The sequence below is a fragment of the Scyliorhinus torazame genome, chromosome 22, assembly GCF_047496885.1.
Source record: "Scyliorhinus torazame isolate Kashiwa2021f chromosome 22, sScyTor2.1, whole genome shotgun sequence".
Classification (NCBI taxonomy): Eukaryota; Metazoa; Chordata; class Chondrichthyes; order Carcharhiniformes; family Scyliorhinidae; genus Scyliorhinus; species Scyliorhinus torazame.
Genome location: NC_092728.1, coordinates 38,082,651 through 38,109,372, shown reverse-complemented (window position 1 = coordinate 38,109,372; position 26,722 = coordinate 38,082,651). Strand labels below are relative to the sequence as shown.

At 51.0% G+C, this 26,722-nt stretch overlaps 1 protein-coding gene across 3 annotated transcripts in view; it reads left to right on the top strand.

Moving 5' to 3' along the window:
- Nucleotides 1-26,722, top strand: part of traf2b (Tnf receptor-associated factor 2b) — a 172,399-nt gene that overhangs the window by 124,183 nt on the left and 21,494 nt on the right. For all 3 annotated transcript variants that reach the window (XM_072488070.1, XM_072488071.1, XM_072488069.1), the window contains 2 exons: nt 4,318-4,392; nt 20,754-21,185. In XM_072488070.1, the coding sequence (XP_072344171.1) occupies nt 4,318-4,392; nt 20,754-21,185 (507 nt within the window). The remainder of the gene's footprint in view (nt 1-4,317; nt 4,393-20,753; nt 21,186-26,722) is intronic.

The window sequence follows — 26,722 nt, the reverse complement described above, 5'->3', positions numbered from 1 at the left end:
CCGGGTGGTGTGTTCGGGAAGTGTTGTGTGTTCGGGATGTGTTGCCGTGTGGTGTATTCAGGGTTGTGTTATCGGGTGGTGTATTCGGGGATGTGTTGAAGTGTTCGGGATGTGTAGTCCGGTGGGATGTTCGGGGATGTGTTGTCGGATGGTGTGATCAGGGATGTGTTGTCGGGGATGTGTTGTCGGGTGGGATGTTCGGGGATGTGTTGGCGGATGGTGTGTTCGGGGATGTGTTGTCGGCTGGTGTGTTCGGGGATGTGTTGGGTGGTGTGTTCGGGGATATGTTGTAGGGTGGTGTGTTCGGGGATGTGTTGTAGGGTGGTGTATTCGGCGATGTGTTGTCAGGCAGTGTATTCAGGGATGTGTTGTCGGGTGGTGTGTTCGGGGATGTGTTGTCGGATGTGTGTTCGGGGATGTGTTGTCGTGTGGTCTGTTCGGGGATGTGTTGTCGGGCAGTGTATTTAGGGATGTGTTGTCGGGCAGTGTGTTCGGGGATGTGTTGAAGTGTGGCGTGTTCGGGTATGTGTTGTAGGGTGGTGTGTTCGGTGATGTGTTGTAGGGTGGTGTGTTCGGGATGTGTTGTCGGCTTGTGTGTTCGGGAATGTGTTGAAGGGTGGTGTATTCGGGGATGTGTTGAAGGGTGGTGTGTTTGGGGATGTGTTTTCAGGTGGTGTATTTGGGGATGTGTTGAAGGGTGGTGTGTTCGGGGATGTGCTTTCAGCTGGTGTATTCGGGAATGTGTTGAAGGGTGGTGTGTTCGGGATTGTGTTTTCAGGTGGTGTATTTGGGGATGTGTTGAAGGGTGGTGTGTTCGGGGATGTGTTGTAGGGTGGTGTGTTCGGGGATGTGTTGTAGGGTGGTGTATTCGGCGATGTGTTGTCAGGCAGTGTATTCAGGGATGTGTTGTCGGATGGTGTGTTCGGGGATGTGTTGTCGTGTGGTGTGTTCGGGGAAGTGTTGTGTGTTTGGAATGTATTGCCGGGTGGTGTGTTCGGGATGTGTTGTCGGGTGGTGTGTTCGGGGATGTGTTGTGTGTTCGTGATGTGTTGCCGGGTGGTGTGTTCGGGATGTGTTGTCAGGTGGTGTGTTCGGGATGTGTTGTCGGGTGGTGTGTACGGGATGTGTTCTCTGGTGGTGTGTTCGGGATGTGTTGTCGGGTGGTGTGTTCGGGATGTGTTGAAGTGTTCGGGATGTGTTGTCGGGTGGTGCGTTCGGGATGTGTTGTCGGGTGGTGTGTTCAGGATGTGTTGTGTGTTTGTGATGTGTGTGTGTTCGGGGATGTGTTGTGTGTTCAGGATGTGTTGCAGGGTGGTGTGTTCGGGATGTGTTGTCGGGTGGTGTGTTCCGGATGTGTTGTCGGGTGGTGTGTTCGGGTTGTGTTGTCGGGTGGTGTGTTCGTGATTTGTTGTCGGGCGTTGTGTTCGGGATGTGTTGTGTGTTTGGGATGTGTTGCCGGGTGGTGTGTTAAGGATGTATGTGTTGTCGGGTGGTGTGTTCGGGGATGTGTTGTGTGTTCGGTATGTGTTGCAGGGTGGTGTGTTCGGGATGTGTTGTCGGGTGGTGTGTTTGGGATGTGTTGTGTGTTTGGGATATGTTGCCGTAAGGTGTATTAAGGGATGTGTTGTGTGTTTGGAATGTATTGCCGGGTTGTGTGTTCGGGATGTGTTGCCGGGTGGTGTATTCGGGGATGTGTTGTGTGTTCGGGATGTGTTGCCGGGTGGTGTATTCAGGGTTGTGTTATCGGGTGGTGTATTCGGGGATGTGTTGAAGTGTTCTGGATGTGTAGTCCGGTGGGATGTTCGGGGATGTGTTGTCGGGTGGTGTGTTCAGGGATGTGTTGTCGGGTGAGATGTTCGGGGATGTGTTGGCGGATGGTGTGTTCCGGGATGTGTTGTCGGCTGGTGTGTTCGGGGATGTGTTGTTGGGTGGTGTGTTCGGGGATGTGTTATAGGGTGGTGTGTTCGGGGATGTGTTGTAGGGTGGTGTATTCGGCGATGTGTTGTCAGGCAGTGTATTCAGGGATGTGTTGTCGGGTGGTGTGTTCCGGGATGTGTTGTCGGATGGTGTGTTCGGGGATGTGTTGTCGTGTGGTGTGTTCGGGGATGTGTTGTCGGGCAGTGTATTTAGGGATGTGTTGTCGGGCAGTGTGTTCGGGCATGCGTTGAAGGGTGGTGTGTTCGGGTATGTGTTGTAGGGTGGTGTGTTCGGTGATGTGTTGTAGGGTGGTGTGTTCGGGGATGTGTTGTAGGGTGGTGTGTTCGGGGATGTGTTTTCAGGTGGTGTATTCGGGGATGTGTTGAAGGGTGGTGTACTCGGGAAGGTGTTGAAGGGTGGTGTGTTCGGGATGTGTTGCAGGTTGGTGTGTTCGGGATGTGTTGTCGGGTGGTGTGTTCGGGAATGTGTTTTCAGGTAGTGTGTTCAGCCATGGGTTGGGTGGTGTGTTCGGGGATGTGTTGTCGGGTTGTGTGTTGGGGAATGTGTTTTCAGATGATGTATTCGGGGTTGTGTTGAAGGGTGGTGTGTTCGGGGATGTGTTGTCGGCTTGTGTGTTCGGGAATGTGTTGAAGGGTGGTGTATTCGGGGATGTGTTGAAGGGTGGTGTGTTTGGGGATGTGTTGTTGGGTGGTGTGTTCGGGGATGTGTTGTCGGGCAGTGTATTTAGGGATGTGTTGTCGGGCAGTGTGTTCGGGCATGTGTTGAAGGGTGGTGTGTTCGGGAATGTGTTTTCAGGTAGTGTGTTCAGCCATGGGTTGGGTGGTGTGTTCGGGGATGTGTTGTCGGGTTGTGTGTTGGGGAATGTGTTTTCAGGTGATGTATTCGGGGATGTGTTGAAGGGTGGTGTGTTCGGGGATGTGTTGTCGGCTTGTGTGTTCGGGAATGTGTTGAAGGGTGGTGTGTTCGTGAAAGTGTTGAAGGGTGGTGTATTCGGGGATGTGTTGAAGGGTGGTGTGTTTGGGGATGTGTTGTCGTGTGGTGTGTTCGGGGATGTGTTGTCGGGCAGTGTATTTAGGGATGTGTTGTCGGGCAGTGTGTTCGGGCATGTGTTGAAGGGTGGTGTGTTCGGGTATGTGTTGTAGGGTGGTGTGTTCGGTGATGTGTTGTAGGGTGGTGTGTTCGGGGATGTGTTCTCGGGTGGTGTGTTCAGGGATGTGTTTTCAGGTGGTGTATTTGGGGATGTGTTGGAGGGTGTTGTGTTCAGAGATGTGTTGTAGGGTGGTGTGTTCGGGGATGTGTTGTAGGGTGGTGTGCTCGGGGATGTGTTTTCAGGTGGTGTATTCGGGGATGTGTTGAAGGGTGGTGTATTCGGGAAGGTGTTGAAGGGTGGTGTGTTCGGGATGTGTTGCAGGTTGGTGTGTTCGGGATGTGTTTTCAGGTAGTGTGTTCAGCCATGGGTTGGGTGGTGTGTTCGGGGATGTGTTGTCGGGTTGTGTGTTGGGGAATGTGTTGAAGGGTGGTGTGTTCGGGTATGTGTTGTAGGGTGGTGTGTTCGGTGATGTGTTGTAGGGTGGTGTGTTCGGGGATGTGTTCTCGGGTGGTGTGTTCAGGGATGTGTTTTCAGGTGGTGTATTTGGGGATGTGTTGGAGGGTGTTGTGTTCAGAGATGTGTTGTAGGGTGGTGTGTTCGGGGATGTGTTGTAGGGTGGTGTGCTCGGGGATGTGTTTTCAGGTGGTGTATTCGGGGATGTGTTGAAGGGTGGTGTATTCGGGAAGGTGTTGAAGGGTGATGTGTTCGGGATGTGTTGCAGGTTGGTGTGTTCGGGATGTGTTTTCAGGTAGTGTGTTCAGCCATGGGTTGGGTGGTGTGTTCGGGGATGTGTTGTCGGGTTGTGTGTTGCGAAATGTGTTTTCAGGTGATGTATTCGGGGATGTGTTGAAGGGTGGTGTGTTCGGGCATGTGTTGAAGGGTGGTGTGTTCGGGCATGTGTTGAAGGGTGGCGTGTTCGGGGATATGTTGAAGGAAGCGTGTTCGGGGATGTGTTGAAGGGTGGTGTGTTCGGGGATGTGTTGAAGGGTGGCGTGTTCGGGAATGTGTTGAAGGGTGGCGTGTTCGGGAATGTATTGAAGGGTGGCGTGTTCGGGAATGTGTTGAAGGGTGGCGTGTTCGGGGATGTGTTGAAGGGTGGCGTGTTCGGGGATGTGTTGAAGGGTGGCGTGTTCGGGAATGTGTTGAAGGGTGGCGTGTTCGGGGAAATGTTGAAGGGTGGCATGTTCGGGGATGTGTTGAAGTGTGGCGTGTTCGGGGATGTGTTGTAGGGTGGCGTGTTCGGTTATGTGTTGTCGGGTGGTGTGTTCATTGTATCTTCCTTTCCACAGTACTCGGATCATATACGGACATGTGGGAAGGTGAAGCTCCTTTGTCGCTTTAACGTGATTGGCTGTGAACTGGCTGTAAGTCCACTTTACACTTTTCTCTCTGTATTACAGTGAGTGCCCCGGCTCCGGCCCTACACTGCAAGCTGGGCAATCATTGAGGTTGTTTGAGGGCTGTGTCTAAATTCATGCTGTCTTTGTGCCTGATACTCTGTTCACACTGACGACTGTGCTTTATAACACAGTGGGTTCGGTTATTTGCACACACCCAAAGCACAGGAGGGGGGCAGCAATGTTGCCTCCTTTGCATTTGTACAGTAAGAAAGGGAGAGAGAAAAGAGCAATTTACATTGCAGATCTCACCGAGAAAAGAAAATGCTTCATTTGGAATCCAGAGTCCAGAATCAAAGTCCAATGAGGTATTCCTTCACCGAAGTCAGTGAGCTGAAAACCAACACTGTACAGTTCACATTTCCGTTGGTGTTGACTTTACACAATAAGATAGGCACACAGGGAAGAATCAGTGTTGCAGGTGAATAGCAGATAACTTTGAGTAGAAGCACTGTAGATGGGGCCAGGTCTCCAACGTCGGTTAGATCTCCTCATCAGCGATGCTGCTGGTTAGATGGCAAAATGTTAGACAGTCTTTGCAGTGCATTGAGCCATTATTACAGGACTCACTAGCCAGAGGTCCATGCTAGGATAAAGGACCCTGCACCTTTCCTTTAAAATTCTTAATAGTTGAAATATTAACAATTCCAAGAATCCAGACAAAGGAATATACATCCTTTGTCCAAACCAGAGTGGAAAGGTCGGAACCATGTGACATGACTCCATAACCGGAGGGGGAAACTGGTAACACTATCTTACTGCCAATCAGTCTGCAAATTTCCATCCAGCAAGCAGCAGCTCAGAAAAAGGGCTCTGTCCAGGTTTAAAGACCTGGCTCTCCATCTACACTGGTTCTAGTGGAACTTTTGTCGCATCACCTACAAGACTAATTCATCTCTGTGTGCCCATCACATTGTGAAAGTCATCTCAACTGGAAATTAAATTATCCAGCATCAATCTTTAGCCTGCCAACTCTGCGAAAGAATACAATATTGGACTTTGATTCTGGACTCGGTGAAGCAACAAGTCTTTATTCTGTGGCCTTTGCCCTGTAAACCTTTCTTCCTCGATCACTACTCTTTTATTGTAAAAGTAAAAAGGAGGATATACTGTTCTCCTCCACTCGTGTAAATATGCCTCTCTTTATCAAATTCAAAACTCCTTTCTCTTTACAGATAGGTAATGAGAGGAGAAATCAGGGCAGTTTGAATTCATCCTCCTCCTGTCCATAACACTTGGCAGACAAACAGACTCCTCTTGACCAGCCAGGGTTATGAAATGATGGCCTTTGTGTCTTTGAATTTGGTCTGTGTAGCCCAAAGGGATAATGAGGGACAAGTTTCTCCAATACTGCTGTCTCACCATATTCTTCCTGCCAAAATGAATCACCTCATACTTCTCTGCATTGAACTTCATCTGCCACTTGTCTACCCAATCCACCAGTGTCTATGTCCTTTTGAAGTTCAAGACTATCCTCGTCACAGTTGACAATGTTTTCAATCTTAGTACCATCTGCAAATTTTGCAATCATGCCCTGAACACCAGAGTCTAGATAATTACTATGTATCAGGAAGAGCAGGGGTCCCAACACTGACCCTGGGGAACTCCTCTACAAACCCTCCAATCTGAAAAACAACCATTTATCACTCAGCCAATTTTTTTATCCAAGTCCCTACTTTTTCTTTTATTCCATGCTATGTCTTTGGGTTCTAGCCTCTCCTACAAGTGGAAACATCTTCTCCACGTTCACTCTATCCAGGCCTCTCCGTATTCCGTAAGTTTCAGTGAGATCTCCCTCAACCTTCTAAACTCCATCGAGTACAGACCCAGAGTCCTCAACCGTTCCTCATATGACAAGCCCCTCATTCCGGGATCATTCTTGTGAATCTCCTCTGGACCCTTTCCAAGGCCAGCACATCCTTCCTTAGATACGGGGCCCAAAACTGCTCACAATACTCCAAATGGGGTCTGACCAGAGCCTTATACAGCCTCAGAAGTACATCCCTAGTCTTGTATTCTAGCCCTCTCAAAATTAATACTAACATTGCATTTGCATTCCTAACTCCCGACTGAACCCACACATTAACCTTAGGAGTGTTAGTTTAGGATTCTCTTAAATCCCTTTGTGCTTCAGATTTCTGAAGCGTTTCCCCATTTAGAAAATAGTCTATGCCTCTATTCTGTATATTATATTATTATTCTTCCAACCAAACCTCTCCTATTTCCACATTGTATTCCTTAGTAACTTGAGGAAGCCGGCGGTAATTAAACATAGGTTTATTTAACTATTTACAAAGGTCTGCTCAAGGCAGCAATTCCCCCCAGTACAGTCGTTGCTGGAAGAGCTAACCACACCAGGCCCCGCTTTTATTGGTTAATAACGGACCCCAGGCGGGCTCCACCCCCTATCTGGGAAGCTCGTTCTCCACGAGTCCCATGGGGAGGTCTGATAACCCTCGTGGGGTATAACATTTTCCATCTGTCACTTCTTTGCCCACTCTCCTAGCCTGTCCAAGTCCTTCTGCTGCCTCCCCGCTTCCTCAACACTACTTGTCTTATCCTTGCATCCCCCTGATTTTGCAACAAGGAATCTCTGTCCTGAATACAGTTCACCTGGTGTGTGCCCTTTAAGTTATTGTAGGGTTTTAAATCCGGGTGGCAGCATCTGTTTTCCCGCACTCGTCCCTCGTCATACAGGAAGCTTGACGTTATTGTGTAAATTGATCTGAAGCCAGTGTGTGAGTCAATCAACGACTGAATTATATGGACCGTTGTATGTTGGGGACTATGTGCTGTGTGGAATATCTCTGCCATTCTGTTTTCTAGCTGCCTGTTGGGGAACAGAGGTAAGGGCTGAATCAGCTGACTCCCCCAGTGGGCAGTATCTTGTTTGGGGTTGCGGGGAGGGTTGGAGGGTTTCAGCCTCGAGGGGATTGGAATTCAACAGGGAGACAATGTTCGTTCAGTTGTATGGACTGTGGTCAGACCCCATCTGGTGCAACTGTGTGCATTTCTGGGCATTGCACCTCAGGAAGGTTATATGGGCCTTGAATCGGTGCATTGCAAAATGACATCAGGATTTAAAGGGTTAAGTTATGAAGACATTGCATAAACAATATGTGGTCACTTGAGACCACACAGAGAGTGGTCAAATGTGTTGTTTATAAGTAAATAACAACATTTGACATCAGCAAACAGTAGCAACAGTAATAAATAGGAAAACAGGTGCAGTAGCAAAACAGGTCTTGCTTACAGGGCACCCTCTCACAGACTGAAAATGTGTGCCAAAGCTCGCACATGCTCAGAACCTTCAACAGAGGCCAGTAAAACAATTACACAGGAGAAAAGCTTCCAAGAACACTCAAATTGACCACACTCTGGAACACATGGCTTTTACTTATTTGTGTTTAGAAAGTTGACATGTGATTTAATCTGTCCAAAACGATAGAGATTTGATTGGAGAGGTAAAGAAAACTTTATTCTAGGGCTGGTGTACAGAACAAGGACATAGAATCTTAAAATTAGATTTAGTTCCTCACACAAAAAAACCTGGAACACTTCAGTGGTTGCAAATGTCAAGCGTTGATTGATATTTTAAAGGCAGATTGATCTTCTTACCCAACAAAAGTCTATCAAAGGATGTGAAACGGGGCTGGGGTGTGGGTATGTGGAGTTTGAGATACAGGTCAGCATGATCTAATGTAGTAGGCTGAAGGACCGAATGGCCTCTTCCTGCTACAAGAGGTCTTGCTATGGGTGTGGATTTATCCCATTTCATTGGGATTGTTGTTTTCTGCTGAATCTACTGTCAGATGTGGGACCCGTATTCTGTCTTGGGGCTGAAGGAGCAAAAACATCAAATGATTCAGCAGCACCTAATGGAAAAAAACTATAGTTTTCCTTGTTCCTCAGGTATGGACTGACCTACTGCACCTCCTGCCTGGCGATGATGCAGAATCTGCTGTCTCTCTCTCACTCTATACACAGATCTGCACTAATCTAGCTGGACTTTAGAATCAGATATGCTGTGGCTAGGTCAACACTGTCACGGACGGGAACCAGAATGATTAACTGAAGGTTACTCATTAGTTCTCTATCACTGCCGTACACGGAGGGTCCGGGACAGCGGGGCTGTTTAGCACAGGGCTAAATCGCTGGCTTTGAAAGCAGCCCAAGGCAGGCCAGCAGCACGGTTCAATTCCCGTAACAGCCTCCCCGAACAGGCGCTGGAATGTGGCGACTAGGGGCTTTTCACAGTAACTTCATTTGAAACTTACTTGTGACAATAAGCGATTTTCATTTCATTTCAGTTCTTTGAAAACAACCATGAAGGGGGTTTATCAGTGTGGAACGACCATGAAGGGGGTTTATCCGTGTGGAACGACCATGAAGGGGGTTTATCAGTGTGGAACGACCATGAAGGGGGTTTATCAGTGTGGAACGACCATGAAGGTGGTTTATCCGTGTGGAACGACCATGAAGGGGGTTTATCAGTGTGGAACGACCATGATGGGGGTTTATCCGTGTGGAACGACCATGATGGGGGTTTATCAGTGTGGAACGACCATGAAGGGGGTTTATCCGTGTGGAACGACCATGATGGGGGTTTATCCGTGTGGAACGACCATGATGGGGGTTTATCAGTGTGGAACGACCATGAAGGGGGTTTATCCATGTGGAACGACCATGAAGGGGGTTTATCCATGTGGAACGACCATGAAGGGGGTTTATCCGTGTGGAACGACCATGATGGGGGTTTATCAGTGTGGAACGACCATGAAGGGGGTTTATCCGTGTGGAACGACCATGAAGGGGGTTTATCCGTGTGGAACGACCATGAAGGGGGTTTATCCGTGTGGAACGACCATAAAGGGGGTTTATCAGTGTGGAACGACCATGAAGGGGGTTTATCCGTGTGGAACGACCATAAAGGGGGTTTATCCATGTGGAACGACCATGAAGGTGGTTTATCCGTGTGGAACGACCATGAAGGGGGTTTATCAGTGTGGAACGACCATGAAGGGGGTTTATCCGTGTGGAACGACCATGAAGGGGGTTTATCCGTGTGGAACGACCATAAAGGGGGTTTATCCATGTGGAACGACCATGAAGGTGGTTTATCAGTGTGGAACGACCATGAAGGGGGTTTATCCGTGTGGAACGACCATAAAGGGGGTTTTTCCATGTGGAACGACCATGAAGGGGGTTTATCCGTGTGGAACGACCATGAAGGGGGTTTATCCGTGTGGAACGACCATAAAGGGGGTTTATCCATGTGGAACGACCATGAAGGTGGTTTATCCGTGTGGAACGACCATGAAGGGGGTTTATCAGTGTGGAACGACCATGAAGGGGGTTTATCAGTGTGGAACGACCATGAAGGGGGTTTATCCGTGTGGAACGACCATGAAGGGGGTTTATCCGTGTGGAACGACCATGAAGGGGGTTTATCCGTGTGGAACGACCATGAAGGGGGTTTATCCGTGTGGGACGACCATGAAGGGGGTTTATCAGTGTGGAACGACCATGAAGAGGGTTTATCAGTGTGGAACGACCATGAAGGTGGTTTATCCGTGTGGAACGACCATGAAGGGGGTTTATCCGTGTGGAACGATCATGAAGGGGGTTTATCCGTGTGGAACGACAATGAAGGGGGTTTATCCGTGTGGAACGACCATGAAGGGTGGTTATCCGTGTGGAACGATCATGAAGGGGGTTTATCCGTGTGGAACGACCATGAATGGGGTTTATCCGTGTGGAACGATCATGAAGGGGGTTTGTCCGTGTGGAACGACCATGAAGGGAGTTTATCAGTGTGGAACGACCATGAAGGGGGTTTCTCCGTGTGGAACGACCATGAAGGGGGTTTATCCGTGTGGAACGACCATGAAGGTGGTTTATCCGTGTGGAACGACCATGAAGGGGGTTTATCCGTGTGGAACGACCATAAAGGGGGTTTATCCACGTGGAACGACCATGAAGGGGTTTATCCGTGTGGAACGACCATGAAGGGGGTTTATCCGTGTGGAACGACCATGAAGGGGGTTTATCCGTGTTGGACGACCATGAAGGGGGTTTAACAGTGTGGAACGACCATGAAGGGGGTTTATCCACGTGGAACGACCATGAAGGGGGTTTAACAGTGTGGAACGACCATGAAGGTGGTTTATCCACGTGGAACGACCATGAAGGGGGTTTATCCGTGTGGGATGACCATGAAGGGGCTTTATCAGTGTGGAACGACCATGAAGGGGGTTTATCCGTGTGGGACGACCATGAAGGGGGTTTATCCGTGTGGGATGACCATGAAGGGGGTTTATCCGTGTGGGATGACCATGAATGGGCTTTATCCGTGTGGAACGACCATGAAGGGGGTTTATCCGTGTGGGATGACCATGAAGGGGGTTTATCCGTGTGGGATGACCATGAATGGGCTTTATCCGTGTGGAACGACCATGAAGGGGGTTTATCCGTGTGGGACGACCATGAAGGGGGTTTATCCGTGTGGGATGACCATGAAGGGGCTTTATCAGTGTGGAACAACCATGAAGGGCTTTTTCCGTGTGGAATGACCATGAAGGGGGTTTATCCGTGTGGAACGACCATGAAGGGGGTTTATCCGTGTGGAACGACCATGAAGGGGGTTTATCCGTGTGGAACGACCATGAAGGGGGTTTATCTGTGTGGGACAACCATGAAGGGGGTTTATCCGTGTGGAACGACCATGAAGGGGGTTTATCCGTGTGGAACGACCATGAAGGGGGTTTATCCGTGTGGAACGACCATGAAGGGGGTTTATCCGTGTGGGATGACCATGAAGGGGGTTTATCAGTGTGGAACGACCATGAAGAGGGTTTATCAGTGTGGAACGACCATGAAGGGGGTTTATCCGTGTGGAACGACAATGAAGGGGGTTTATCCGTGTGGAACGACCATGAAGGGTGGTTATCAGTGTGGAACGATCATGAAGGGGGTTTATCCGTGTGGAACGACCATGAATGGGGTTTATCCGTGTGGAACGATCATGAAGGGGGTTTGTCCGTGTGGAACGACCATGAAGGGGGTTTATCCGTGTGGAACGATCATGAAGGGGGTTTATCCGTGTGGAACGACCATGAAGGGGGTTTATCCGTGTGGAACGACCATGAAGGGAGTTTATCAGTGTGGAACGACCATGAAGGGGGTTTATCCGTGTGGAACGACCATGAAGGGGGTTTATCCGTGTGGAACGACCATGAAGGGGGTTTCTCCGTGTGGAACGACCATGAAGGGGGTTTATCCGTGTGGAACGACCATGAAGGTGGTTTATCCGTGTGGAACGACCATGAAGGGGGTTTATCCGTGTGGAACGACCATGAAGGGGGTTTATCCACGTGGAACGACCATGAAGGTGGTTTATCCACGTGGAACGACCATGAAGGGGGTTTAACAGTGTGGAACGACCATGAAGGTGGTTTATCAGTGTGGAACGACCATGAAGGGGTTTATCCACGTGGAACGACCATGAAGGGGGTTTAACAGTGTGGAACGACCATGAAGGGGGTTTATCCGTGTGGAACGACCATGAAGGGGTTTATCCACGTGGAACGACCATGAAGGGGGTTTAACAGTGTGGAACGACCATGAAGGTGGTTTATCAGTGTGGAACGACCATGAAGGGGGTTTATCCGTGTTGGACGACCATGAAGGGGGTTTATCCGTGTGGGATGACCATGAAGGGGGTTTATCCGTGTGGGATGACCATGAAGGGGCTTTATCAGTGTGGAACGACCATGAAGGGGGTTTATCCGTGTGGGATGACCATGAAGGGGGTTTATCCGTGTGGGATGACCATGAATGGGCTTTATCCGTGTGGAACGACCATGAAGGGGGTTTATCCGTGTGGGATGACCATGAAGGGGGTTTATCCGTGTGGGATGACCATGAATGGGCTTTATCCGTGTGGAACGACCATGAAGGGGGTTTATCCGTGTGGGACGACCATGAAGGGGGTTTATCCGTGTGGGATGACCATGAAGGGGCTTTATCAGTGTGGAACAACCATGAAGGCGGTTTATCTGTGTGGGACAACCATGAAGGGGGTTTATCCGTGTGGAACGACCATGAAGGGGGTTTATCCGTGTGGAACGACCATGAAGGGGGTTTATCCGTGTGGAACGACCATGAAGGGGGTTTATCCGTGTGGAACGACCATGAAGGTTGTTTATCAGTGTGGAACGACCATGAAGGGGGTTTATCCGTGTGGAACGACCATGAAGGGGGTTTATCCGTGTGGAACGACCATGAAGGGGGTTTATCCGTGTGGAACGACCATGAAGGGCTTTATCCGTGTGGAACGACCATGAAGGGGGTTTATCCGTGTGGAACGACCATGAAGGGGGTTTATCCGTGTGGAACGACCATGAAGGTGGTTTATCAGTGTGGAACGACCATGAAGGGGGTTTATCAGTGTGGAACGACCATGAAGGGGGTTTATCCGTGTGGAACGACCATGAAGGGCTTTATCCGTGTGGAACGACCATGAAGGGGGTTTATCTGTGTGGGACAACCATGAAGGGGGTTTATCCGTGTGGAACGACCATGAAGGGGGTTTATCCGTGTGGAACGACCATGAAGGGGGTTTATCCGTGTGGAACGTGAAGCTGAATAGTTGAGCAAGAAGTCTGGACCAGTGCCATATTAGCTGAGATAAACCAGCATGATGCCATTCATGCTGGGGCTGGAGAGGGAGCATTTAGACATTCAATACCCTTGTGTGGGTTGGATCTGTCACTGATACCCCTGGCGGGGCAAATAACCAGCGAGTGCCTCGACAAGCTCCTAAAGAATGACCACTTGCCTGAGGTACTGAAAGGATACAGGTCAAAGGGTATTTAACAAGAGTTAGCATCTTCAGGTGAGGTGGTGAGAAAGCGGGAGGGAAAAAAACACATTGTGCAGCTCAAAAACCCTTCTTTCTAATCCTCCACATGTATTCTAGTGATGTTATAACCTTCAAGGGTTGGATCAGTTTCTTTCCTTTCACATTGTTTAATCCTGACCATGATTACAGGTCGAATACAGAAGGGAAATATACAGTGAATGGCAGAACCCTTCAGAGTATTGACAGTCAGAGAGATCCAGGTGTACAGGTCCACAGGTCACTGAAAGGGGCAACACAGGTGGAGAAGGTAGTCAAGAAGGCATCCGGCATGCTTGCCTTCATTGGCCGGGGCATTGAGTATAAGAATTGGCAAGTCATGTTGCAGCTGTATAGAACCTTAGTTAGGCCACACTTGGAGTATTGTGTTCAATTCTGGTCGCCACACTACCAGAAGGATGTGGAGGCTTTGGAGAGGGTGCAGAAAATATTTACCAGGATGTTGCCTGGTATGGAGGGCATAAGCTATGAGGAGCGGTTGAATAAACTCGGTTTGTTCTCACTGGAACGACAGAGGTTGCGGGGCGACCTGATAAAATTATGAGGAGCATGGACTGAGTGGATAGTCAGAAGCTTTTTCCCAGGGTGGAAGAGTCCATTACTAGGGGGCAAGGTTTAAGGTGCGAGGGGTAATGTTTAAAGGAGATGTACGAGGCAAATTTTATACCCAGTGGGTGGTGGGAGCCTGGAACTCGCTGCCGGAGGAGGTAGTGTAAGCAGGGACGATAGTGATTTAGTGACTTTTGAGGGATGTCTTGACAAATGCATGAATAGAGGGATACGGACCCCGGAAGGGTAGGGGTTTTTAGTTCAGACAGCATGGTCGGTACAGGGCCGAAGGGCCTGTTCCTTTGCTCTAGTTTTCCTTGTTCTACACAACATGGGGATGTCGAGACTGGTTAATCTCTTCAATAGCTGCAATGAACCCCAAACAGGGCAACAAGGACAAACCCTGCAGTTATTCAATAGTTGATTGGATGCTGTGATGAGCCAGTGGGACTTGTGGAAGGATAAACCAATGAGGCTTCCTTCATTTCTACAGCTCCCGTTCTTTAGTTTCCGTGTGTATCTGGTGGGAATATTTTTAATTTATTTATTTTTATTTTTAAATTTTGAGTACCCAATTCATTTTTTCCAATTAAGGGGCAATTTAGCGTGTTAAATCCACGTACCCTGCACATCTTTGGGTTGTGGGGACGAAACCCACGCAAACACGGGGAGAATGAGCAAACTCCACACGACAGTGACCCAGAGCCGGGATCGAACCTGGGACCTCGGTGCCGTGAGACTGTAGTGCTAGCCACTGCGCCACCGTGCTGCCCATGGTGGGAATATTTAGTGTGTGTACCTGCCCACCCCATGTACACGGAGGGTCCGGGATCTAACTTGATAGAGACCACGCTCACCCAATAGAACCCGGACACTCCGTGTGCAACAGTGATAGAGACCCCCTCCCCTCCCCATAGAACCCGGGCCCTCCGTGTACGGCAGTGATAGAGACCCCCCACCCCATAGAACGCAGACCCTCCGTGTACGGCAGTGATAGAGATCCCCCTCCCCATAGAACCCAGACCCTCCGTGTACGGCAGTGATAGAGATCCCCCCTCCCCATCGAACCCAGACCCTCCGTGTACGGCAGTGATAGTGACCCCCCTCCCCATAGAACCCGGACCCTCCATGTACAACAGTGATAGAGACCCTCCTCCCCACCCCTTAGAACCCGGACCCTCCGTGTACAACAGTTATAGAGACCCCCTCCCCACCCCTTAGAACCCAGACACTCCGTGTACGGCAGTGATAGAGACCCCCTCCCCATAGAACCTGGACCCTACGTGTACGGCAGTGATAGAGACCCCCCCTCCCCATCCCTTAGAACCCGGACCCTCCGTGTACAGCAGTGATAGAGACCCCCTCCCCATAGAACCCGGACCCTCCGTGTACGGCAGTGATAGAGACCCCTCCCCATAGAACCTGGACCCTCCGTGTACGGCAGTGATAGTGACCCCCCTCCCCATTGAACCTGGACCCTCCGTGTACGGCAGTGATAGAGACCCCCTCCCCATAGAACCTGGACCCTACGTGTACGGCAGTGATAGAGACCCCCCTCCCCACCCCTTAGAACCCGGACCCTCCGTGTACAGCAATGATAGAGACCCCCTCCCCATAGAACCCGGACCCTTCGTGTACGGCAGTGATAGAGACCCCCCTCCCCATAGAACCCGGACCCTCCGTGTACGGCAGTGGTTGAGACCCCCCTCCCCATAGAACCTGGACCCTCCGTGTATGGCTGTGATAGAGACGCCCCTCCCCATAGAACCCGGAACCTCCGTGTACGGCAGTGATAGAGACCCCTCCCCATAGAACCAGGACCCTCTGCGTACGGCAGTGATAGTGACCCCCCTCCCCATAGAACCCGGACCCTCCGTGTACGGCAGTGATAGAGACTCCCCTCCCCATAGAACCCGGACCCTCCGTGTACGGCAGTGGTTGAGACCCCCTCCCCATAGAACCTGGACCCTCCGTGTATGGCTGTGATAGAGACGCCCCTCCCCATAGAACCCGGAACCTCCGTGTACGGCAGTGATAGAGACCCCTCCCCATAGAACCAGGACCCTCTGCGTACGGCAGTGATAGTGACCCCCCTCCCCATAGAACCCGGACCCTCCGTGTACGGCAGTGGTATAGACCCCCCTCCCCATAGAACCCGGACCCTCCGTGTACGGCAGTGGTAGAGACCCCCCTCCCCATAGAACCCGGACCCTCCGTGTACGGCAGTGATAGAGACCCCTCCCCATAGAACTCGGACCCTCCGTGTACGGCAGTGATAGAGACCCCTCCCCATAGAACTCGGACCCTCCGTGTATGGCTGTGATAGAGACCCCCTCCCCATAGAACCCGGACCCTCCGTGAACGGCAGTGATAGAGACCCCCCTCCCCACCCCTTAGAACCCGGACCCTCCCTGTACAGCAGTGATAGAGACCCCCCTCCCCATAGAACCCGGACCCTCCGTGTACGGCAGTGATAGAGATCCCCCCTCCCCATAGAACCTGGACCCTCCGTGTACGGCAGTGATAGAGACCCCCTCCCCATAGAACCCGGACCCTCCGTGTATGTCAGTGATAGAGACCCCCTCCCCATAGAACCTGGACCCTCCGTGTACGGCAGTGATAGAGATCCCCCCTCCCCATAGAACCTGGACCCTCCGTGTACGGCAGTGATAGAGACCCCCTCCCCATAGAACCCGGACCCTCCGTGTACGGCAGTGATAGAGACCCCCTCCCCATAGAACCCGGACCCTCCGTGTATGGCAGTGATAGAGACCCCCTCCCCATAGAACCCGGACCCTCCGTGTACGGCAGTGATAGAGACCCCCTACCCATAGAACCCGGAACCTCCGTGTACGGCAGTGATAGAGACCCTCCTCCACCTAGAATCCGGACCCTCCTTGTACAGCAGTGATAGAGACCCCCTCCCCATAGAACCCGGACCCTCCGTGTATGGCTGTGATAGAGATGCCACCCCATAGAACCCGGACCCTCCGTGTACGGCAGTGATAGAGACCCCACCCCATAGAACCTGGACCCTCCCTGTACGGCAGTGATAGTGACCCCCCTCCCCATAGAATCTGGACCCTCCATGTACGGCTGTGATAGAGACCCCCCTCCCCATAGAACCTGGACCCTCCCTGTACGGCAGTGATAGAGACCCCCACCCCATAGAACCCGGACCCCCCGTGTATGGCAGTGATAGAGACGCCCCTCCCCATAGAACCCGGACCCTCCGTGTACGGCAGTGATAGAGACCCCTCCCCATAGAATCTGGACCCTCCGTGTATGGCAGTGATAGAGACCCCCCTTCCCATAGATCCCGGACCCTCTGTGTATGGCAGTGATAGAGACCCCCTCCCCATAGAACCTGGACCCTCCGTGTATGGCAGTGATAGAGACCCCCTCCCCATAGAACACGGACCCTCCGTGTTCGGCAGTGATAGAGACCCTCCTCCCCCTAGAACCCGGACCCTCCGTGTACGGCAGTCATAGAGACCCCCCTCCCCATAGAACCCGGACCCCCCCTGTACGGCAGTGGTAGAGACCCCCCTCCCCATAGAACCCGGACCCTCCGTGTACGGCAGTGATAGAGACCCCCCTCCCCCTAGAACCCGGACCCTCCATGTACGGCAGTGATAGAGACCCCTCCCCATAGAACCTGGACCCTCCGTGTTCGGCAGTGGTAGAGACCCCCCTCCCCATAGAACCCGGACCCTCTGTGTATGACCGTGATAGAGACCCCCCCTCCCCATAGAACCCGGACCCTCCGTGTACGGCAGCGATAGAGACCCCCCTCCCTATAGATCCCGGACCCTCCGTGTACGGCAGTGATAGAGTCCCCCGCCCCATAGAACCCGGACCCTCCGTGTACGGCAGTGATAGAGACCCCCTCCCCATAGAACCCGGACCCTCCGTGTATGGCAGTGATAGAGACCACCTCACCCCATAGAACTCGGACCTTCCGTGTACGCCAGTTATAGACCACCCCCCACCCCACCTCATAGAACCCTGACCCTCAGTGTTTGTACAAATATACAAAAATAAGTCTCAATTGGGATGATCAGATTGTCCGCTCTCCACGGTGGGGCGGTAACCCTGAACGCCCACTGAGTTTCAGGACAGGAAGGGCAATAATCTGGGTGCTAATGTGTTCTCTGGTAAAGTGTTTTGTCATTCTTCATGCATGAGTGTGTCATACACGCAAGGGGTGTGTCTAGGGTGTGTGTATGTGTGATATGAGTTTAATTGACTTTGATAAACATGGTCTTAATGCAGGAAACGTATTGCGACGCATGCGTGAGAATCTGCAGGAAGGGCAGCTTTTGACTGGTAAACTGCAAAGTTGGTCTTTGGATTTCAGGCTGTGTGAAAAGATTCTCACTATGTACCTAATCTTAAATATTTGATGTAAAAATAGAAAATGGGAGAAACATTCAGCAGGTTCGGCAGTGACTCCAAAGACAGAAGCAGAGTCAGTTTGACTGTTAAATATTTGACATTGGCCCAGGTCACAATTCGTTACAGATATTTATCCGATAGTTTCAAATCCAAAGAAAATCTAGAATCCAGCCTTCACTTGAGGAACGTACAGATGTGAGTTGCCCTGGCTGCTGCCGTGTAACCTCTTGTAATCCAGCTGTTTCTGCGGGGTTTGAGGCTGAAATCCTGTCACTTCATTTTTTTTTTTCCTTTAACTTTTAAAAAACAAATTTAGAGTAACACATTTTTTCCAATTAAGGGGCAATTTAGGATGACTGAATCCACCTAGGCTGAACATTTTTGGGTTGTGGGGGTGAAACAAATGCAGACACTGGTAGACCAAACAGGCGGATGAGGGTAAAGCAGTTGATGTGGTGTATATGGATTTCAGTAAAGCGTTTGATAAGGTTCCCCAAGGTAGGCTACTGCAGAAAATACGGAGGCATGGGATTCAGGGTGATTTAGCAGTTTGGATCAGAAATTGGAGAGCTGGAAGGAGACAAAGGGTGGTGGTTGATGGGAAATGTTCAGACTGGAGTCCAGTTACTTGTGGTGTCCCACAAAGTTCTGTTTTGGGGCCACTGCTGTTTGTCATTTTTATAAATGACCTGGAGGAGGGCGTAGAAGGATGGGTGAGTAAATTTGCAGATGACACTAAAGTCGGTGGAGTTGTGGACAGTGCGGAAGGATGTTACAAGTTACAGAGGGACATAGATAAGCTGCAGAGCTGGGCTGAGAGGTGGCAAGTGTAGTTTAATGCAGAAAAGTGTGGGGTGATTCATTTTGGAAGGAATAACAGGAAGACAGAGTACTGGGCTAATGGTAAGATTCTTGACAGTGTGGATGAGCAGAGAGATCTCGGTGTCCATGTACATAGATCCCTGAAAGTTGCCACCCAGGTTGAGAGGGTTGTTAAGAAGGCGTACGGTGTGTTAGCTTTTATTGGTAGAGGGATTGAGTTTCGGAGCCATGAGGTCATGTTGCAGCTGTACAAAACTCTGGTGTGGCCGCATTTGGAGTATTGCGTGCAATTCTGGTCGCCGCATTATAGGAAGGATGTGGAAGCATTGGAAAGGGTGCAGAGGAGATTTACCAGAATGTTGCCTGGTATGGAGGGAAGATCTTATGAGGAAAGGCTGAGGGACTTGAGGCTGTTTTCGTTAGAGAGAAGAAGGTTAAGAGGTGACTTAATTGAGGCATACAAGATGATCAGAGGATTGGATAGGGTGGATTTTCCTTGGATGGTGATGTCTAGCACGAGGGGACATAGCTTTGAATTGAGGGGAGATAGATATAGGACAGATGTCAGAGGTAGGTTCTTTACTCAGAGAGTAGTAAGGGCGTGGAATGCCCTGCCTGCAACAGTAGTGGACTCGCCAACACTAAGGGCATTCAAATGGTCATTGGATAGACATATGGACGATAAGGGAATAGTGTAGATGGGCTTTAGAGTGGTTTCACAGGTTGGCGCAACATCGAGGGCCGAAGGGCCTGTACTGCGCTGTAATGTTCTATGTTCTATGAATGGACAGCAGGTTAGCATAGTAGTTAGCACTGTTGTTTCTCAGCTCCAGGACCCCAGGTTCGATTCCCCGCAGGGTCACTGTCTGTGCGGAGTCTGCACGTTCTCCCCGTGTCTGCATGGGTTTCCTCCGGGTGCTCCAGTTTCCTCCTACAGTCAAAAGATGTGCAGGTTAGGTGGATTAGCCACGCTAAATTGCCCTTAGTGTCCAGAAAGGTTGGTGGGGATAGGGTGGAGGCATGGGCTTAAGTGGATCGGTGCAGCCTCGATGGGCCGAATGGCCTCCTTCTGCACTCTAAAGTCTATGATTCTATGAATGTGCAAACACCACACAGACAGTGACCCGGGGCCGGGATCAAACACGGGTCCTCAGCGCCGTAGGCAACAGTGCTAACCACAGCGCCATCTTGCGCCCCAAATCCTGCCACTTCAGATGTGTGAAGCCCTGGCACATTGATGTTAGTTGGAACTGAGCTGAAGGCCGTAACTGACTCACCGCACACCATTTGACATTATGACCTGCCTGGCGTGTTACCCCCAGGGAGGCCAGTGGTAGTTGTGGAGATCTTGTTGAGAATGGACCTTCCAAAATATCACCCCTCAGTTTTCAAGTGGGGTCAGCTGCACAATACTAACCACCTGTCAGAGTGGGTTCATTGAAAACAAACATTTGGGGTCCTGTCGCTATATACGTTTGGAGGGACAGGATTTGGTTCCAAGTGGACACAGTATGAAATGTTCAGGCAATCCACTTTATCTTGTGCTCTCCATGAGTATTGGAATGTGCTAAGTGCATTTGGTCTCCCATGTGTGTGTCTTGTATTGTTGTTTATAGATTCTCCAATTGATTTCTTCCAGGCTGAGAAGGAGAAATTAATGGACCATGAGAATCAGTGTGTAGTGGACCACCTTCAGATGATGCTCCAACACGTTGTGGGAATAGGGGCTGCAATGGGAAGCTTGCAGCCTCTGAACCTGCAGCAGACCAGTGCTAAAGTCAACCAGCTGTTTACATCAGTTCGGGAAATGGAGGGGACTCTTGGGCCATTCCGGTCGATGTCACTTGGACACCAGGGCTCCCACTCCCCTGAGGACCTGGGAAATTTGCTCCTGTTGGAAAAATTAGAAGATGTGCAAAAGCGATGTGGGACTCTTAAACACAAAACGGAAACGTTCGAAAACATTGTTTGCGTTCTGAACCGGGAAGTGGAGCGAGCCTCTGTGAGCATGACAGCTTACGAACAGCAACACAAACTGGACCAGGAGAAGATTGAAGCATTACAAACAAAGGTGTGTAAACTAGCACCACCATCCCCAGGAAGGTCAGACTGTGGGCAGCTTGCAGGCTCACCCGGGGTAGAAGGGTTCACGTCTCAATGATTTGCCCCTCCGTGCCTTGCACTGCTACAGTGTGGGGCTACAGGCTGCCTCTTCCCTCCACCATCTCACACAAGGGATCGTTGTTCCGATGTTTGTGACAGCAGCCACTCTAACGTCAAATGTTGGCTCTGAAGAAACCGTGCTCAATATGACCGCCCAGTGCCCATTGAGTGAACGGCTGAGCCTTGTACATCTTTGACCAATTGTGCTTCACACTGTATGTACAGGATCCTAAAATAGTCTCCCTAATCCCAAAAATAAACCTTTTCTCTCCAATACCTAGCTGGTGGATACAGGTCTGTGAGAAGGAAATTCCATAAACCCCGGCAGTGCAGAAGGAGGTCATTTGGCCCATCTAGTCTGCACTGACCCGTGGAAAGAGCATCCAACCTCGGCCCACTCCCCGTAACCCTACCTAACCTGCCATCTTTTTAAATTTTTAAAAATTATATTATATAAAGAACTAGGAGCAGGAGTAGGCCATCTGGCCCCTCGAGCCTGCTCCACCATTCAATGAGATCATGGCTGATCCTTTGTGGACTCAGCTCCACTTTCCCGCCCGAACGCCATAACCTTTATTCTTCAAAAAAATCTTCTATCTTTATCTTGAAAACATACATATATACATTAATCGCAACCAAAACCAAAACGAGAACAAACAGGAAATCTCATAACAAATAAATAACCAACACCTCCGCCCCGCCCTCCCTGCCGTGCTCCACTCCCTCTCTGCCTCCTCCTTTTTTTAAACCATAAAGTCACCCCCCCACCCCCTCCCCCCCCCCTCCCTCTTGGCCGGTCCCCCACTGACTTAATCCTGGAAGAAGTCGATAAATGGTTTCCATCTCCAGGCAAACCCCTCCACAGACGCTCTCAAGGCGAAGTTGATTTTTTCCAGCCTATGGAATTCCGCGAGGTCGCTCACCCAAACCCCCGGTTTCGGCTGCTCCGAGTCCCTCCATTCCAACGGGATCCATCTCCGGGCTATCTGAGAGGCAAAGGCCAAAATGTCGGCCTCCCTCACTCCCTGGACTCCCGGGTCTTCCGACACTCCACAAAGTGCCAATTCTGGACTCGGGACCACCTTCACCCTCAGCACCTCAGACACCACGTCAGCGAACCTCTGCCAAAATCCCTCCAGCTTCGGACAGGCCCACAACATGTGGACATGGTTCGCAGGCCCCCATGCGCACCGCCCACACCTAAATTGGGCTAAGCCTAGCGCACAAAGAAGATGCACTCACCCTTCTCAGAGCCTCCTCCCATAACCCAGCCTCCAGCACCCTCCCCAGCTCCTCCTCCCACTTCCGCTTAACCTCTCCTATTGTGGCGCCTTCCCAGTCCATTAATTCTTTATAAATCTCCAACACCCTCCCCTGTTTCCGACACCACTTTGTCCTCCAACACTGGGGGCAGCAGGTCAGGAAAGGACGGCCTCCACCACCTCCTCTGACTCCACCACCTCTGCTGGCAGTGCATTCCACGCACCCACCACTCTCTGTGTAAAGAACCTACCTCTGACATCTCCCCTATACCTTCTTCCAATCACCTTAAAATTACGTTCCCTCATGACAACCATTTCCACCATAGACCATCTTTGGACTGTGGGATGAAACCGGAGCACCCGGAGGAAACCCAAGCAGACACTGTGAGAAAGTGCAAACTCCACGCAGACAACCCACTCGGAGTGGAACCTGGGTGCCTGGCAGTGTGAGACAGCAGTGCTAGCCACTGTGCCACCATGAGAGTTGAGGACCTCAAAGGGGCTGGGTGTGAATGGCAGGCATATGAAGTGAATAGGGCCAAGTTGGATGTTCTACAGGTAAATAAGGTATGGGTGTTAGGCGATAAAGAAAGTCTATTGCGTTCAGTTGTTCAAAGGGAGGTTAAAAAGGGGGTTTATTTTTAAAAAAATATGAAAATACATTAACCCCACGTAACCAATAAATACAAAAGTGGGGAAAACGCCCCACTTTAACAAAAACAGACCTTGCCTTCTCCAACCCATACACCCGAAATCGCCCTGTCCTGAATCCTTTGTGCTGGAAGTAGCGGAAATTCCCTCACCTGCCATCTCACAAACGCCCTCACTTGCATATACCTAAAAGCGTTTCCGGGAGGTAACCCAAATTTCTCCTCCAGCGCCCCCAGGCTAGCAAAAGTCCCATCTATAAACAGGTCCACCATCCTTTTAATTCCTGCCCGATGCCAACTTAGCATCCCCCCATCCATCCTGCCCGGCACAAACCTATGATTATCCCGTATTGGGGACCAAATTGAGGCTCCCACCTCACCCCTATGTCGCCTCCACTGCCCCCAGATCTTCAATGTCGCCGCCACCACCTCGTGGTGTACCACGTCGGCGGTAGCAGCAACGGTGCCGTCACCAGCGCCCCCAAGCTAGTACCCACACAAGACGCCGCCTCTAGCCTCTTCCATGCCGCCCCCTCTCCCTCCATTACCCATTTACGGATCATCGCCACATTAGCTGCCCAATAGTAACCACACAGATTCGGCAGCGCCAGCCCGCCCTTGTCCTGACTGCTCTCTAGAAACACCCTCTTCACCCTCGGGGTCTTGCTCGCCCACAGAAATCCCATAATACTCCTGCTTACCCGCTGGAAAAAAGCCTTGGGGATTAGGATGGGACGGCATTGGAACACGAAAAAGAACCTTGGGAGGACTGTCTTCTTGACTGACTGCACCCTACCCGCCAGGGAAAGTGGCAATACATCCCATCTCCTAAAGTCTTCCTCCATCTGGTCCACCAACCGTGTCAAATTAAGCTTATGCTGGGCCCCCCAGCTCCTAGCTACTTGGATATCCAGGTATCGAAAGCTCCTCTCCGCCCTCTTCAAAGGCAGCTCCTCTAGCCCCCTTTCCTGGCCCCCTGCATGTACTACAAAGAGCTCACCTTTCCCCACGTTGAGCTTGTAGCCCGAGAAGTCCCCAAACTCCCTAAGGATCCGCATGACCTCCGCCATCCCCTCCACTGGATCTTCAATATATAACAACAGGTCATCAGCATACAACGACACCCGGTGTTCCTCCCCTCCACGGACCAACCCCCTCCAGTTCCTAGACTCCCTTAATGCCATGGCCAGCGGCTCAATTGCCAGCGCGAACAGCAAAGGGGACAGGGGACACCCCTGTCTCGTCCCCCGGTACAATCTGAAATATTCCGATCTCCGCCGGTTCTTAGACAACGCTCGCAACAACCTGACCCACCCTGTGAACCCTTCCCCGAACTCAAACCTGCTAAGCACTTCCCATAGGTACGCCCACTCCACCTGATCAAAGGCCTTAAAAAGGGGGTTTATAACTAGGAAAATGTCATAAATAAATAAGGCAAGTTATTAAATTTTATTTTACCCGAGGGTGATGGCCATTAGGAGAACATAAAAGATTTTATATCCCGTCCCCCCAGTATTGTACCCCACTGTAATACAGTGACAGACCCGTCCCCATCAGTACTGTATCCCAGTGTTATACAGTGACAGACCCGTCCCCATCAGTACTGTATCCCAGTGTTATACAGTGACAGACCCGTCCCCACCAGTACTGTACCCCAGTGTTATACAGTGACAGACCCGTCCCCACCAGTACTGTATCCCAGTGTTATACAGTGACAGACCCGTCCCCACCAGTACTGTACCCCAGTGTTATACAGTGACAGACCCGTCCCCACCAGTACTGTATCCCAGTGTTATACAGTGACAGACCCGTCCCCACCAGTACTGTACCCCAGTGTTATACAGTGACAGGGCCATCCCCACCAGTACAGTATCCCAGTGTTATACAGTGACAGACCCGTCCCCACCAGTACTGTACCCCAGTGTTGTACAGTGACAGACCCGTCCCCACCAGTACTGTACCCCAGTGTTATACAGTGACAGGGCCATCCCCACCAGTACAGTATCCCAGTGTTATACAGTGACAGACCCGTCCCCACCAGTACTGTGCCCAGTGTTATACAGTGACAGACCCGTCCCCACCAGTAATGTATCCCAGTGTTATACAGCGACAGACCCGTCCCCACCAGTACTGTACCCCAGTGTTATGCAGTGACAGACCCGTCCCCACAAGTACTGTATCCCAGTGTTATACAGTGACAGACCCGTCCCTACCAGTACTGTACCCCAGTGTTATACAGTGACAGACCCGTCCCCACCAGTACTGTACCCCAGTGTTATACAGTGACAGGGCCATCCCCACCAGTACTGTACCCCAGTGTTATACAGTGACAGGGCCATCCCCACCAGTACAGTATCCCAGTGTTATACAGTGACAGACCCGTCCCCACCAGTACTGTGCCCAGTGTTATACAGTGACAGACCCGTCCCCACCAGTAATGTATCCCAGTGTTATACAGCGACAGACCCGTCCCCACCAGTACTGTACCCCAGTGTTATGCAGTGACAGACCCGTCCCCACAAGTACTGTATCCCAGTGTTATACAGTGACAGACCCGTCCCTATCAGTACTGTACCCCAGTGTTATACAGTGACAGACCCGTCCCCACCAGTACTGTACCCCAGTGTTATACAGTGACAGGGCCATCCCCACCAGTACAGTATCCCAGTGTTATACAGTGACAGACCCGTCCCTACCAGTACTGTACCCCAGTGTTATACAGTGACAGGGCCATCCCCACCAGTACAGTATCCCAGTGTTATACAGTGACAGACCCGTCCCCACCAGTACTGTACCCCAGTGTTATACAGTGACAGGGCCATCCCCACCAGTACAGTATCCCAGTGTTATACAGTGACAGACCCATCCCCACCAGTACTGTACCCCAGTGTTATGCAGTGACAGACCCGTCCCCACCAGTACTGTATCCCAGTGTTATACAGTGACAGACCCGTCCCCACCAGTACTGTACCCCAGTGTTATACAGTGACAGACCTGTTCCCACCAGTACTGTACCCCGGTGTTACACAGTGACAGACCCGTCCCCACCGGTACTGTACCCCAGTGTTATACAGCGACAGACCCGTCCCCACCAGTACTGTACCCCAGCATTATAGTGACAGACCAAACCCCACCAGTACTGTACCCCAGTGTTATACAGTGACAGACCCGTCCCCACCAGTACTGTACCCCAGTGTTATACAGTGACAGACCTGTTCCCACCAGTACTGTACCCCGGTGTTACACAGTGACAGACCCGTCCCCACCGGTACTGTACCCCAGTGTTATACAGTGACAGACCCGTCCCCACCAGTACTGTACCCCAGCATTATACAGTGACAGACCAAACCCCACCAGTACTGTACCCCAGTGTTATACAGTGACAGACCTGTTCCCACCAGTACTGTACCCCAGTGTTATACAGCTCTGAATTCTCTCTCCCTACATATTTTAAAGGCTATGATGTCGAATTGTTTACGCCCAGTAACAGAGGGAGACAACTATGTAACACATCCTCTTCTTCAGCTGAACCC